The 16,509-nt window shown below is 40.3% G+C and overlaps 1 protein-coding gene across 11 annotated transcripts in view; it reads left to right on the top strand.

The window, feature by feature from the left end:
• Nucleotides 1-16,509, top strand: part of LOC125458562 (sorbin and SH3 domain-containing protein 2-like) — a 99,521-nt gene that overhangs the window by 66,113 nt on the left and 16,899 nt on the right. For 10 of the 11 annotated variants that reach the window (XM_059650619.1, XM_048543952.2, XM_048543962.2 and 7 more), the window contains 5 exons: nucleotides 2,539-2,645; nucleotides 5,460-5,506; nucleotides 9,861-9,975; nucleotides 10,075-10,179; nucleotides 12,050-12,253. In XM_059650619.1, coding sequence (XP_059506602.1) covers nucleotides 2,539-2,645; nucleotides 5,460-5,506; nucleotides 9,861-9,975; nucleotides 10,075-10,179; nucleotides 12,050-12,253 — 578 coding nt within the window. The remainder of the gene's footprint in view (nucleotides 1-2,538; nucleotides 2,646-5,459; nucleotides 5,507-9,860; nucleotides 9,976-10,074; nucleotides 10,180-12,049; nucleotides 12,254-16,509) is intronic. The other variant, XM_048543959.2, reaches the window with a different exon arrangement.

Here is a 16,509-nt window from a genome sequence, read left to right on the forward strand (position 1 = left end):
CCATTGCTTATGAGATGCCAGCCCGCTGATTGAAGTTGGAGGCAGGAGGACATTGTAAAGAAGATGGCATCCACCAATGAAACTCAGTGGGTCACAGTTCATTCATGCTGACAACATGCATTTCTTCCTGAAGTTGTGTTATCCACCCAATCAGAAGAACTGTGCTCATAGTTTCAAGTCAGGATAGTGTGTGACTTAGAGGGTCACTTGTTGGTGCTGCTCCATTGCATCTGCTAGCCTTGTCCTTTCAGTTCTTAAATCACAGCTTTGGAATGTGCCGTCAAAGGAGAATTGGTGTGTTGCTGCAGTGCATCTTGTAGGTGGTACATTCTGCCACTGTATGTGAACAGTGCAGGGAATGAAAATTTTTGGGGAAGCGAATCACATAGGCTGCTTTATCTTAGATGCTGTCAAGTGTTAGTCTTGGAGTAAGTCATGGCTAGTGCTACAAATTGAGAGGTATTATCTTATATTCCCTTGAGTGGATAATTTAAAACTGCCCATAACTCAGATTTATACTAAACAAACCTACAAATGTAGTACAGATCTGTTGTTTCTCCCAGTAATATTCTGCTTAATCCTGACACTTCATCCTGTCCTGCACTGTTGCTGACTCCGAGGGATCTGGGGATAGAGGTCTCACAAGCATCTATCTCTAGTAAGTAGAGACATGTGGTTGTTCTGGTATTTGCTACTAATAACCAATTTCAGTGCTATTTCAGAGGAAGAAACATACAAAATAGGAACAGGGCTCTTCAACCCTGTTTCACCATGGCTGTTTAATAACTCAGTAGCCACTTCCCACTTTCTCCCCATACCCTTTGATCCTTTAATCCTAAGTATGTCCCTCCATCCTTCTTGCAAACATTCAAACTTGTGGCCTCAACTGCTTTCAGTGGCAGTAAATTCCCATTCTCTAGATGAAGACATTTTTCTCATCTCAGTCCTAAATGGCCCCATACCCTTAGACTGTCACTCTTGTTCTGAACTCCCCAGTCATCAGAAACATCCTTCCCATGTTTACCCTGTTTAGCTCTGTTGGAATTTTATTTTCTAATCTCCAGTGAATATGGTTCTAACCATTCCAGTCTCTCTTCATACATCAGTACTACTCATCCAGGAATCAGTGCCTTGATTCATTGGATGCTGAAAGCAACCCAAGTCATGACAGGGCTAGCCAATCCATTTTCACTCACTCATAGCCTCTGTCATCACCATCTAGCTTCCCCTAGTCCCTGGCTTACTATCAACAATCCTTTTATCTGCCTAACCTTCCTTTTCTCTCCCTCTCTGGGCTCCATCTCCAACCATCCGCTCACTCCTTTCACTCCAGTTCCTCCAGCTCCCCTCACCAGCATAAATATCATCTTTTCCAAGCTGCTACCAGTTCCGAAGAAAGGTCACTGGACCCGAAACGTTAACTCTGCATTCTCTCTACCGATGCTGTCAGACCTGCTGCGTTTCACCAGCAATTTCTGTTTTTGTTTGTATATAGGATAACTGGTGACTAGGAATACAAAGCCTGCCAATTAATTGGTACCTTAGGGGTGGGAGGAGAAGAGAGGATTTGCCAAGTAAAGTTGGCAACAATGTAATATCATTAGGAACCAAAGCCTCAAGTCACAAAGAGATTTTTTTTCTCCAGCTGCTGATATGGCTATCAAGTTGGTGGCAGTGGGAAAGGTAGAAACTGGACTTGTAATTACTTGGAGCTTTTCATTAATGTTAGTGACCAGAAATCCTGAAAGCACGAGGGCTAAGAAATCAATTTTGTGTTGGAAACTGGTGCAAATGTACAGCATGGTCTAAAGTGGGCCGTCAAAACTGTGATTTCAGTTGTGTCTGTGCCGACCTTCAAGGATTAGCTGTGACGCTAGTCAGCCAATCTAATGTAACTCTTCAGTCAGATTCCTGGAAAATCCTGTCTGCTTCTGTGCACGGCTACCTATCTACAGGTGGGATGGAAAATGAAGAGGAAAAGACTAAGTGCAGGCTGGCTGCACCCCATAGGACTTCTGTTTCTCCTGCCTCTATATTGAATCCAGCAGTTCATTTTAAGCATCAGGAAAAAAAAGTGCAGAATGCATTTGGCAGCTGGCCCATTTGATGAAGTGAGATTTCATCCAGAAATTACTTCTGTCTCTTTTATTCTTTCTGCTCCCTGAAAATAGTGCAAATGGAACCAGATGCTCAGTGTTCTTTTTTTCTGAAATGCATATAACCCAAACTCTTGCAACTGCAAAATCCTAGATTTAAGATGCCTAAAAGTCAGCAAATATTACAGCAAAATCATTGCTGCTGATTGAACTTGAACTTAATACTTTCAGCGTTTCATCACTCTGTTAGCTGTTAACATTCAATCAGCTACCTCTCCACAGAATGAAACTCCCAGCAGAGAGAGGGAACTGAGAACATGACAAAGTGAACTTTCTTAGAGAATTTTCCTAATTAATAACATTTCAAATCACCCAAGTGGATTTTTATCCATGGTACTGTAATTAAAATACAATTGAATTCATATGTTATTTCCTCATCCAGCAGAACTGTCCCTGGCTGATGCACCCAAACCTGCAGATCTGCATTTTCAGTCCCAAAAGCCAAAGCCACCAGAGGAGACGCATGAGCGAAGACAGCAACTAAATATGGTAATAGGATGATTAGTCTAAACCTTTTTAGGTTGAATATCTTTAGCTGCTTTTGCATTTTGTACCAATAGCTGTTGTCATAACTGCTGCAAAAGGCATTTTGTGTAAACAATTTATTCTGTGCTATCTCAGTGTTGAAGAATGAACAGATTGCACAGTATTGCTTGAACTACATTATTCAGGATAAATGGAAATTCATGGAATATGGTGACTTCTTTGTAATTCTCTATCTCAAACAATCCAATATTTTGTGAGGGTCTCTGTTACAGTGCGTCATATTTTTAATATTCTATTGATTTATCAGTTGACAACAGGAAATGTGTGGCAGCAATACAAATGTGTTTTTTTTTAAAATCACTTCCTGCAAGTTAAAAGATATTAGCTACATTGCCAATTATCACAGGCAGTGATCCCAACTTTAAAGTTTCAATGACTGTCCTTGGTTTCCAACAATTTAAATGAGACCAGACACTCAGTACTTTTGATGCTGCTACCTTGCTGATCTTAACCTGCCCTTTTGAACAGCCAGCGAGACAACCAGAAAACAATGGTATCTTTACTTCAATCTTCAAATCAGACCAAATTCAATCAGGTCATATCTGCTAGGAGCCAAATCAAAGGCCATAAATCTTAAATAATTTAGTTTTAAAACTTCGATTTTAAATTTCAGAAGTGCCAAATCTTACTCCCAACTTGAACTCATACCCAACAAATCACCGACGAGGAAACTTTCCTTATTAAAGCAAAAGTAAGAGACATTTGCAATGATCAATTTTGGAAATGAGCACATTGGACAAATGCATCAAAACATTGGAATCAATTCTCAGAGGATAAAAGATAAGTTGAGAAATGTTCCAAATGGCTTTTAGTTGGGCATCCTTGCACATTTGGATGTGTGTCACTGGATACTGATGATTTTTATGAGACAGATACGGTTGTCACTGGGATCTTTTCGGATACAATGTATTCAGGCAACAAAGAGAGGTAATCTTTCAGAATCTTCTAGGCAGAGTGGCTGCTTTGACTTTTCAGCTCTCACAAAAGGAATCCACCAGAGAATTTCTATGGTAGGTGACAAAGCTGGTAGGTTGAATTGGCAGTGTTATCACTTCGTAGGTCACATCCCAACTGAACTTCAAAATCATACCAAATAGCCTCTACACCTGACAGCCATAAATTCAGTCATGTGACATCCAGTAAGTCCCAGCAGTTAACTGAAGCCACATAGCTTCCAGTAAACAAGTTCAAACAATCAGGTTGTCATGTGACTTTCAGAAATGGTCTTTAAACAAAGTGTCCCAAAGTGTCATTTGAGTAACTTTTTTTTCAGAAAAGTCACTGAGAGGATACTTTGGGTCACTTTTGTCAAGGAATATCCTCAAATTTCAAATGAATCAAGATTTACAATCTTCTAGTTTTAAGTCTTCAAAAACTTTCATGAGCAAATACCATCATAACAACATGGAATACAATTTGCAGATGTTGCAGCCCAATCTTCCTGAGACTGGACTTTGGTAATTCCATCAGGTCCCTCATTTTGGTCTTTTGTTATCAACCCCTATTTCCACCCATTCACCATGTCGTGAAATTAACCAGATACAAGCAGGAGTCTACTGAAATCTATTTAAGCAAGATCACAACACTAAGATTTGACAAATTGGTATGGCACTGGAATCTCTGAGAACACCTCACTCAGGCCTCAAAGATACTTCTCAAAAACCTGGGAGTTTGAGATTCCAGTGAAGTTCATATTGCCATTGGAATCCCAAGCTTGGAATCCTGTTTTATAACACAGTCCCATCCACCAGAGAATTCTATATAGTCCTGTTTTCATTTAAGATAGATAATTTCTGTCCTGTACAATGAGGAAACAATTAAATGAATGCAATTGCGGCAACTTTTTTGGCTTTTGCTTCCGCCCTGTGAGCTATCCAGCTTCACACCCTAGAAACATACCACTGTATGATGTAATCTGTTAATCCAAAGACACACTGATTCATTTATGACAGAAGTGTCCAAGAATGTTCTATGTAGAGCACATAGTCATACACCGATGGAGATTCAATGGACCCACAATGGTAGGTGGTGTCCATAACTTTTATAGTATAATATAAAGAAGGTTTTAATTATTATGCACTTCTTTGATATTCAAGAAAAAAAGTGACAATATGGAAGACTAAATAATACACAGTATTATAATTACCCAGAGTACTGTAAATCTTCCAGTTCTGAATGACCATAAACAAAAATAAGAAGGATGAAAAGTGATAGGTTGTTGTACCTAACTTGTCAGGGGTAAAAAGAGGGGCAAAGCACACTAATTTAGCACTGCACTGGCTTCATTATATCTACTGCAATTTTTCTCATTTGTAGACCTTCAATCAGATTTCCCAGGTCAATTTTATTCTTCCTAAATATTTATTAATCTATTGCTTGACAAAGGGGCCCATGAAGCAAATAGCTGAAAATAAGCGGGTCGGTGCCGGGCCAGTTCAGCTGAGCATTCTCCAGCAATATTGCCCTACTCCCACAGCCAATGCTACGTAAGTACAATACCACCCGATTGAGTGAGAGGGGCCATTCCAGTCCCCCATCTCATGAATTGCTCAAGATCATCTGCCAGTGGGGCAGGATGCCCAGCATCGATGTCTTTGCTCATAAGGTTTATCATAATGACTGGCCATTATTCCTTCACTTGGCTCAGCCAAGTGTTGATGATGTGTCACCAATCCAGATTAATTTCGAGACCAAGATAATCAGACATTTTCTATATTAAAAAGGTTATCTTTTTTTCTTTGAATTTTATTCTTCCAGGAACTGACTGTAAGAGCGAAGTATGATTTCCATGGTCACACGTCAAAGTGAGTTTCAATAATCTTTTATTAATTAAAGAATTTTGAACATACTGTTGACATGTATTAACGTATATGTGCGCCTGTAGAGAATGAAACAAACTTCCCTTCCAGTAAATATTCAACAAGGGTTTTGCACAAGTAGCTGACATTGTGTCAAAAATTACTTTAAGGTTTATACCTTTACTATTTCTTTTTTCAACTTTTCACTGACAGGTATTCAAATCAATACAATAATATGATCATTGGTATTGGCATCGGAATCTGCAGTTGGAAGGGTCTATAAAGCGGTGGGATTGGATTGAGGTGCAGGTGAGCAGTGGCACCTTTCAACAGACCCCCGCTTCTCAATATTAGGTCCCTTGATCAGGAAGTTAGAGCCTTTGAACTTGGATGATTGGGACAAATTGAGTGAATGGGCACATGCACGGCAGATGAAGTACAATGAGGATAAATGGGAGCTTACCTACTTCGTTAGCAAAAGAAAAGGAAAATTATTACCTGATGACAATACATTGGGGCAGGGGGAGGTGAAATGAAGCCTGGGTGTCCTTGTACACCAACAGCTGAAAGTAAGCATGTAGGTGCAGCAGGCAGCCAAGAAAGCAAGTGGCATATTGGCCTTCATAGGAAGAGGATTTGAGTACAGGAGTAGAGATACCTTGTTACAGCTGGGGCCTTGGTGAGACCACATCCGAAGCATTGTGTGCAGCTTTGGTCTCCTTTATATGAGGAAAGATGTTTTGGCTCTGGAGAGAGTGTCACAAGGATTTATCAGACTGATTCCTGGGATGGCCAGACTGACAATGAAGAAAGATTGGATTGGTTAGGACTTTATTCATTGGCATTTAGAAGAATGAGGCATTATCTCACAGAAACCTAGAGAATTCTAACAGGATTAGACAGAGTAAATGCATGAAGCATGCTCCCAATTAATAGGGAGCTCAGACCGGCATCACTGTCTAAACATGCAGGGTAGGACACTTAGGACTGGGATGAGGGGAATTTTTTTTCAACCACAGAATGGTGAGCCTGTGGAACTTACTGCCACAGAAAGTGGTTGAGGCCAAAATATTGAATACTTTCAAGAATTAGAAAGATATAGTTCCTAGGACTAAGGGGTCAAATATTATGGGACATTTGCGGGAACAGGGTGCTAATTTGGATGATCAGCCTTGATCAAATTTAATGCGGAACAGGCTTGAAGATCAAACTGCCTATTTTTAATGTTTAAATGTAAACACCACTCATCTCTGGAACCTGTAAGAAAGCATTCCAGTGTTTGCTTATCTTGTTCCCCATATCGTAAACCACTCCTACCTGCCACTGAGTTAATACCAGTGGCTGCAGGATGCCACTCTGGACTTGGCATTGATTGGCTATATAAAGACGTGAACTGGCAGTGAGAGAGGAAGGCTGGTTACAGACCTTCCCACCACGGACTTAGAGTGGAGGTGGGAGGTGTCAAGTAACCATCTGCCACCCTCCTTCCCCGTTAAATGCTTCTCCAGCTATTCATAAAACACAAAGTTCCACCATTCTCCATCAATTGTTGCCCTGAGCAGGTATTGGTGGGTCTTTGCTTTGAACTGCTACAGTCCTTGTGCTGGTCAGTAGAAATCAATAAATCGATTGCCTGATACTGCGATGAGTCTGCTCCTGTTAAATCAGTATGACTCAGTGGTTAAGCCAACTGCTTAAATCCAAAACCCAGGCTGATGCAATATCTTGGGATCGAGTCCATTCCTTTAAGAGATTAAAAAAAGAATAATTGAAAGAGGATGGACAATATGAGAAATAAAATCAGCTCTGAAATTTACTTTGGCTCAAATTTAGGATTTTAAATGTTCATCAGCAGTGATTAATATATCGTAAATAGATATCGTCAAACGTTTTAAAAATTTGAAAAAAGAATGATTTAATTTAGTGATAAAGCTGCTGGAATGCATCTGTTAGTAACTAAGTGCTGTTTGTTTAGTTTCTTGATTGTTTTATCCCTTAAGGACAGGATAGCTAGCTGAATGGGTGGGCTAGATATAAAATTACAGCAGACCATTGGCTATTGCCTTTCCTTCCCTATGGAAATTTTATCATTGGTGAAAGAAATGCCTGGAAGCTTGCCTAACCACGGTCAAATTGAGGTCTAAGTTACCAGTCAATGGTCTCCTCCTGTCCTGGGAGTTTTCTTTTTCCCAGAGGTGGGGAAACTTATGTCAAGTGCTGGGCTTACCAGGTTTCACCTGGTGGCACTGTTGCTTGCCAGGGTGTGCCTGCTGTTCATGAATTCGGTGCCCATTGGTTATTGTCCCCACTACTCACCCATCACATTTTCCCTTCATCCTAGTGATCCTAACATCCCTATCCCTGCACCCCCTCCTTCCCACCCTTGCCAGAAGCTGCCACCCTGCTTTAAAAGCCCTGATGTATGGTATCTCCTATTCAGGCTACCTGTAGGCACCACTTCTGGTGACACAGCTTGAAGAAGAGAACTGCTGGTAAGTTAAGTAGTCAGCTGCTTTCAGACACCAGTTGAGAAAGAATGTCCAGGCTCCAAAATCTGCCAGTCGATTAAACATTCAGTAGCCGTTCAGTCCCAGCACCATCTCAGGATTTGGTGAACACTACTTGGATTGCAGAAAGCCTCAAATGAATAACCCGCTGAGGAAACATGGAGAAAAGGAGTGGATTTTGGGGCTCACTGGAGTCATTGAGGCATATTCAGGCAAGGATGAGCAGATGATCATAAAGCTGTGAAGGGATCTGCTAGGAAAGTCAGCTCATACCCCATTCATGGGTCATACCCCAACGTCTGATCAGGAGTTACCCCCAAACAGGTCCACAGGGATGCTGTCTGGTTTATTGGGTGTCCTCCCCAGCTGACAAACCAATGGGAAAGTGCCAGCAACAGAGGAAAGAGGCCCTTAAATGACAAATAATTAGTTCATCAGGGATTCAATTAGGCTCAAGTTAGGCAGGCCAACTCATCACATTCCTTGTCACTGGTAAAATACTAATGAATGTGGACATTCATGGATATATGCATATCAATAAAGTGAGATGATATATTAATGAGGCTGTTAATACATGCCAATACTAATACATACAAATGGGCTTCTCACTGCTTACTAGTAAAAATCTTGTCTCACTGTTCAACACTTGGTTGGAAAACAGAACATTTTAGAACATAGAACATAGAACAGTACAGCACAGAACAGGCCCTTCAGCCCACAATGTTGTGCCGACCATTGATCCTCATGTATGCACCCTCAAATTTCTGTGACCATATACATGTCCAGCAGTCTCTTAAATGACCCCAATGACCTTGCTTCCACAACTGCTGCTGGCAACGCATTCCATGCTCTCACAACTCTCAATTGTTCAATTTTGTTCTCAATGTCAGGAATCTCCTTACTGCCTAACTTTCTCACCTATGCCCATTTTGCTCAGCAACTGTGGTAACTCAACATAAGTATATAAAACTCTTGGTTATTAAACTTCATCTGCACTATCATAATCAAGGTAATATTTTAATTGACTTGAAAAAGTTAGAGATGTGAAATTTTGTGCGTCTTCACTTACCTAAAAGTTAAATATTTCCATTGCCATTCATTGATCCCAATGATGCAGCAGAAATGATACAAAGAATACCTCATTTACCAATTGTTTTTCAACTCTACCATAGGGCTGGTGTTTAGTTCAGAACATAATTCATTTATTACTTTTTTCAATTCCTTCACCTCTACGCATACCTAAGATAACAAGGTGTGGAGCTGGATGAACACAGCAGGCCAAGCAGCATCTTCGGAGCAGGAAAGCTGATGTTTGGGACCTAGACCCTTCATCAGACATGGTCTAGGCCCAAAACGTCAGCTTTCCTGCTCCAAAGATGCTGCTTGGCCTGCTGTGTTCATCCAGCTCCACCCTTTGTTATCTCAGATTCTCCAGCATCTGCAGTTCCTATTAGTTCTGTTCATACCTGCTCCATAGAAATAAAATTAAAACATCTTCCTTCTCTAAGGGTGACTGCAGAGGTCCTATATGGAATATGGAGCAGTTTAAGCCCTGTTAACGCTGTACAAGATGACCTAAAATGCTCTATAAAATCAGACTTTGGCCACCCATCCACACATTTTAATCAGATATATAGGCATTTTGTTTTTCTTTGGATTGCATAATAACATTCCAGAACAGCACATGAGCTTTTCGCATTAGGGAAGTTATATTGAAATAGTTTATTCTTTAATTGCTGGCAAACACATCTGAGAGAGTCCATCTCTGCATAATAAACTCTTTTCATGTGGTAACTTGATCATTTTCAAGGGTCAGTTGTACAATCACATGAAACTCCATAATATTTCCACAGAGAATTGCCTGTCAGAAAGGGAGACATCGTCTTCATCCACAAACAGAAGGATCACAACTGGTATGAAGGCCAGTGTAATGGCAAGAGTGGCTTAATCCCAATTTGCTATGTAGAGGTTGGAGAAAATTTAATACCTTCAATTTTTGGAAAACAAATTTCAATAACATGCTTTACTCTATATTAAAATATTCCTGATTGCAATATTTTTTGTCAGCCTGTTTCTGACCTACAGAGAAATGAGCAAAAAGCACTTGATGAAATTGCAGTTGCTAGATTCAGATTTGCTGCCTTGACTAACATAGAACTGCCACTGGAAAAGGTAAGCTACCCATGTTGATCCAGCCTTTAACCAAAGATCTTGGAATATTTTATAAGGTTTATGGAATAAAACCTGGTATAAATGAAGGCATTAAAAATTTGGATGGAAAAATCAAAGGGAAACACCTGAAGTTGGTCTCATTAAACAGAAATATGGCAATGACTTGAAAGAAAATTAACTGCTTTGCTTTTTACAGATTCACAAAATTGCAGGAGACCATTCAGCCCATCATGACCGCACCAGCTCACTGAACTGTTTAACTTAGTGATAATCTCCTCTTCTAGCCTCAAAATCTTGTGTGTTGTTTCTATTTAAATAATAATCCAATGCCCTCTTGAATGGCTCAGATGAACATGCCTCCACCACACTTCTGGGCAGTGCATTCTAATCCCTAAGGTTTACTATTTGAGAAACCTTTTCCTGGCCCTGTGGCCACTTCAATGACATTCTTGTTGGTTTGAAGTCACATGCAGCCCAGGCCAGGTAAGGCTGGCGGATTTATTTCTTCAAGGGAAGTAATGTGCAGTGTAAATGTCACTCGACTATTCATCACGAGCAAATTAACCTTCTGGGGACCTGGGTTTAAATCCCATCATAGCAGATGGTTAAACATGAATTCAATCTGGAATTAATGTGGCTAATTTAATAGTGATGTACCTACCATTGATTGTCACAACAATGAGTCAGTTTCAGAGATGCCCTTTACGGAAGGAAATTTGCTGTTCTTTCTTGCAGTAGATGAGCAACTATTGCCCACCCGCAGTGATGAATCTGCATTCTACTATGTTTAACACCAATTGGAGGAAGCAATGAAAGTGATAAGGACTCAGAATGTAATCTGGGTGGGGGACTTCAATGTCCATCACAAAGAGTGGCTCAGTACCACCTCTACTGGCTAACCTGGCCCATTTCCTAAAGGACATGGTTGTTAGCTTGTATCTGCAATAGTTGGTGAGGGAATCAATAAGAGGGACAAAATTACTTGACCTGTCCCAGGTGTATCTATCTAGATGACGGTATCTGTGGGAGTGACCACCTCACACAGTTTCATGGAGCCAAGGTTCCATATTCACATTGAAGATGCATCCATTGTGTTGTGAGACACTACCACCTTTCTAAATAGGCCAGACATTGAGCAGATCTGGCAACTGAAAACTGGGCTTCCATGAGATGCTGTAGGCCATCAGAAGCAGCAGAACTCCATGCAACAATAATGTGTAAGCTTATGGCTTATCATTTCCCCCACCCGACCACTATTAACATATGGCTATCAATACACTGCAGCTCTGCCAGCCTGTCCTCCACTCCTAGCGACACCATCCATACAGATATATTAATCCTTAATTATAGTGAGAAACACCCCAGGCCATCTCACACAGGCATCACAATTGTGACAATGTATCCCTGGTCAACTGTGAAAAGGTGAGATATTATGCATGCATTTGGTCAAATTGGAGTTAGATTTATGTTAAACTGTTAAATGACCATTAGCTTTTCACTGCTTAAATTGTGAAACAAATAGTAGCTAAACATGGGATCCGTACTTTGAGGGAAATATCATAGTTATAATGGCAGCTTGAATTACAATGTTGTATCCAATACCAATCCAGCTTAGTGGCTTTGCCTACTTGAATATGAGTATATTTTACTAAAACACAGTGGGTCACTTGTGTTCAGTGTTCTCCTTCACAGAATGGATTTAAATACAGAGATGTTAAATTGCCTAGGATGTGCTTACAGCCAGTCACAAGGAAATTCGGAAGAAAGAGAATATTACTTTGGCTATAAATGCCATGAATCAAGTTACTGAAATCTGTAATAAAGGTCCCTGTATTGTACTACAGCTTTAAATAATAATGATTTATTTCAGGACCAATCAGTAGTTGTGCTCAGGAGAATAGATGAGAACTGGTATGAAGGAAAGTACCCAGGGACAAATCGGAAAGGGATATTTCCTGTCACATATGTTGAAGTCGTTGGTAAATCAACCAATGAGTCTGTCTTCGCCCAACATCTTCCAACATCTGGGAGCGATATGAAAATAAAAATGGCTTCCCAGAGGTCTTTTCAACAGGTAAGTTAGCACAGGGGATGATTTTACTTGATTTTATGGACATTAATTGAAATAAAAGATAGAGTGTAATTCTGACAAGAGGCACTTTATTACCTTCTGAAGTTGTTGTACCTATACACCACAGATAAAGTAAGATTAAAATTTCAGATAAGGTTGAGACAGCATTAGTATCACTGAACATCAGAGCACTGACAGACAGCATTACAACGGGCAGGGAGAAGATGGTTCAATCCCCGCACCCACACACCCACCTCCCTTCACAAACTGTTGAGCCCTCCTTCTTTGCTAGATCAATTCATCTGAATTACATCACATTGTCAATGAAGAGCACTGTGTATTCCTGTTGGGTGGAGCAACAGATTAGATGAGATCATTACTTCTAAATTACTGTTGAATGCTGCTAGCTGGATAAAATACGTACTCATACAAATCTGGAATAAAGCCAAACAGGCCACCCAGCTTATCACAGAAGACGTTAGTGAGATTTTGGAAATATTAAGGAAAAGAATTGAGGTGTACACCCTTCAGTGGAGAGTAGAAACATTTCTTTCCCAACAATAATTGAGGACACAAATGTGAGTAACACACATTTATGTATGTGATGATAAATGTCATAACACTAAGTGACATGTAGGTAGGTATGTGTGCCAAATATCTGAGGTTATGCAATTTTATTTATATTTTTACCTCATAGTGTTATTGTGAACAAGAGCTTGCAACACCAGCTGGGGCATTGTTTATCATGGTGTTTGAATTTATCATTGCAACTTTATTCGGCAATGTTTTTATACCATTTGTGTGAAATTGCACAGTTCATTTGAAAGATATAGGACACGGTATATGCACAAGTTCTCCAATTTTGAAATGTTGTAGTAATTTGAAAGAATGCTTTTGAGACTAACCTGTTAAAACAAAATTCAGCATTTAATTTCAGTGTCATGCCTTCTATAGTTACTTTCTAAGACTATTCGTGCAAGGGTTGTTAGACTTCCATTTCCCTTGTTAGTCTCTCATTTTCTGAGTCTCTAACACCCCATTTATTAATGGCGAATCCATTTTCTTTTGCAGTGCAGCTAATTTTGCCATTTCAATATCATCTATCATTCTATCATAGATTCTCATCAATAAGTCAAGTTTGGCAACAGGTGTCAAGCTGCTGCTGTCTTGTGCTCATAGATTAGGTCTTTTCCTTATTCAGCAGAGTGTTATGCTTTCAACTGTGCTTTTGATATCTGTCAATACCGCCACAATGAAAAGGCAACTAAATAATTCAGGAGTACACCTTTACTGCCAGCATCCGCTCCCACAATAAAGTGTATTCATATCAAAACAATGCAACTCCTTGTTGTTAAAAGTAGATAGTATAATCCCCCTACACTTGGCAAATGTTTCAATTGACAATTTAATGAATTTTTTGGTGCAACGGCATAAATTATAAATGATTTAGCTTATATATTTGACAAGCAATACATGAACTAATCGAGCAATATCTTAAAGTAACCTACACACAATTTCAACTTATTTCCACACCATTCTGCACAATGTAGAAAATAACATTTTCTACACTTCAGAATACTTGGCAGCAATATCCAGGTGAGGAGCTGATGGATCTTGGAGGTGAGTGCCTTGCCATCTCTCTCCTTGAACCAGTATGATAGCTTTCAGAAACCTTCTTATATAATGCTCCTCCATCCTTCCTCCACAAGTCTTCTGTTTACTTCATGCCTCACTCACTCTCCTCCTCCCAAACAAAGCTTCATATTTTCCCTTCTCATGAGGCCTTTGATTTCTTCAAACATACCCCCTTGCTTTCAACCTTACTCCGTGCTGACCATAGGCCAGCAATTCCCCTCACAGACACCTGCTCTCCCAAATTCAAGTTTCTGATCTTGGCAGAAGAGCCCACTTCTGTTTGATTCCACAAATCTCTGATATACACCTCTATGACACACAATTATGCCATCCTCTCCTCCCAACCAACTCTCAAAAATCCCCCTTACCACAACCAGGCTTCTGCCCCCACCTCAGGGCCCCCGGGCCTCCACAGTATTCTCACCCTCAGGCCTACCTCCCTCGTGACCTTCACCCCCATTAAAGTCACTGATATCTTCTGCAAGAACCTATCCCCGTCCACCTGGCTTCCAAACTGCCCATCCCTAGTCTCAACCTTTCAATCAACTGGGGATGGGCAATAATTCTGGTTTAGCCAGAGATGCTCACACTCTGACATGATTATTCTGAAGCCAGGCCTGCTTTCATGGCAACATAAAGATGAAAGATTTTGAACGGGAATTCCAAAAACCCTTGTCCACCCCTCCCACCCCACCTCGTGCAACATACTCCCACACCCCAAACAGCTGGTTTAACACTATAATGTTTCAGCTCTCAACCAAACATGCATAATGAAGCTTGACCCAGAAGCCAGGCAACCATTACAAAGGTTGAGCCGTGCTTAATTGACAGCTCTGGGCCTTTGATCTTGATCAATTTCACAATATTTGTTTACAAAAGGTTAACTGGTTTCAAGAGCCTTACCCTTCAGGTCTTGAAACTTTAAAGAGCTTGGATAATTGATGCTTTTCTTGCCTGCAGTAGAAAGGAGTTTTATTTTAGTGTTGTAAAGAGTTATGAATGAATCACTTCTTTAAGAGCTTTACTTTTCACACAAACAAATGCTGCTATAGAGTTCACTGGTTTTACACATTGGATAATGCGGGACCATTTAGCTCTGTCGATTACATGCAGCTTCCACTATTTACCATGCAAATAATTTTGTTATATATTTTCACCAGGCTCAGTTTTACGTAAGCCTATAGTGGGCATGTTAAGTACATAACTTACCAAGGGGGCATCAGGAATCAAAATGGGATTTCTGTTTTGGGGTATGATGGGGCATGGATAGAGCATGGGGAGCTTGTGTTTGGGGGCTGATAGCCATTCTGTTTTAATTGCAGCTGTGATTAAGCCCCACAATATCAGGGAAAGCCTTGTAAAAAGACCATCTCTATAGTCATCAGGTCAAGTGGTTGGGGCCAGGTTTTTTTTTCTGGGGTTGGTTGGCCCAAATTCAGCCAACGTCAACCCCAGCAGTACCATTTACACCTCTGGAGCTGGTAATTCTTGAGATTGAGCTTTCTTGACTTCCACTATCCACCTTGAGGAAAACACATGCCTCCATCTTTGCTATGGTCTGGGGCCACCCATAGATGAGTGAAGATATGCATGGGGATGGATGGGGGGAGGAAAACTGCAAATGGAGAGCTATAAGAGTTGCAAGCAAAGACTGCAAGGTGTGGTAAAGAGAAACTTCACATTTGTGGTTGGAGTTAGGCTGCAAGACTGGTGCAGAGGGAGATAACAAGAGCAGGGAGAGGGTTCAGCAGGTGAGTTTTACAGGCCAGATGCACAAAAGGTAGAGGCAAGAAGGTTGCAAGCAGATGGGAGGGAGATTGCATTGTGGTGAAGAGGATGAGTGGGAAAGGTGATGTGAGGGAGCCAGCAAGGGATGATGGACAAAGGAATACTGCAAAATCGCGAGAATCTTTTTAAACCAGTCAAAGGAATCTTTAGCTAAGTAAGAAGCAGGAAAACATAAAATCAATGAGGTGATCAATTCCTTGCAAATGAATGGGGTCTCTCTAGCTAAGGCTGCAAAAGTTCAAGAACTACCACATGTGGAAAAGTATCATGGTTGCCCTCATCATGAACAGTATGTTCATTGTTAAAATCAAATCCAAAATTAAAACCCAAGGTAACTGTCCACTAAAATCTTTCAGATTTGTGTAGAAATGCTGGAAACACATTAGCTGTAACTTCACCAGTCCATGGAAGGCATTTTTGGGTGATGGCTTTTTGTGTGTAGATGTGTCAGTTATTTTGGAAAAAAATCTTTTTTGCTGAATTATGTTTGGCATCTTACGGCAATTGAAATTCTGTGGTGCCGAGGAAATGGATCCGCTCCTTGTCTGTTATGACTTTAAGTTTAATAAAGGGATAATAATTGTTGAAGATGTTGGTAAGTTCTTTTCATTCTATTTCTGTATGAGTCCAAACACCACCTATGTCAAAGCAAGTACAGAAGTGTTGTTACTATGTGACTGCATTACCAAATAAATGTGTTAGTAAAATGAAAGAAAGGCACCTACAAACTAATAAGAAGTGCCCAAATATCAAAAACACAGACTAGCAATTGAGAAAATCTTTAAAAAAGACCTTTAAAGATATATATATTTTGAAGCTGTTGGATATGCCAAAGA

The sequence above is a fragment of the Stegostoma tigrinum genome, chromosome 13, assembly GCF_030684315.1.
Source record: "Stegostoma tigrinum isolate sSteTig4 chromosome 13, sSteTig4.hap1, whole genome shotgun sequence".
Classification (NCBI taxonomy): domain Eukaryota; kingdom Metazoa; phylum Chordata; class Chondrichthyes; order Orectolobiformes; family Stegostomatidae; genus Stegostoma; species Stegostoma tigrinum.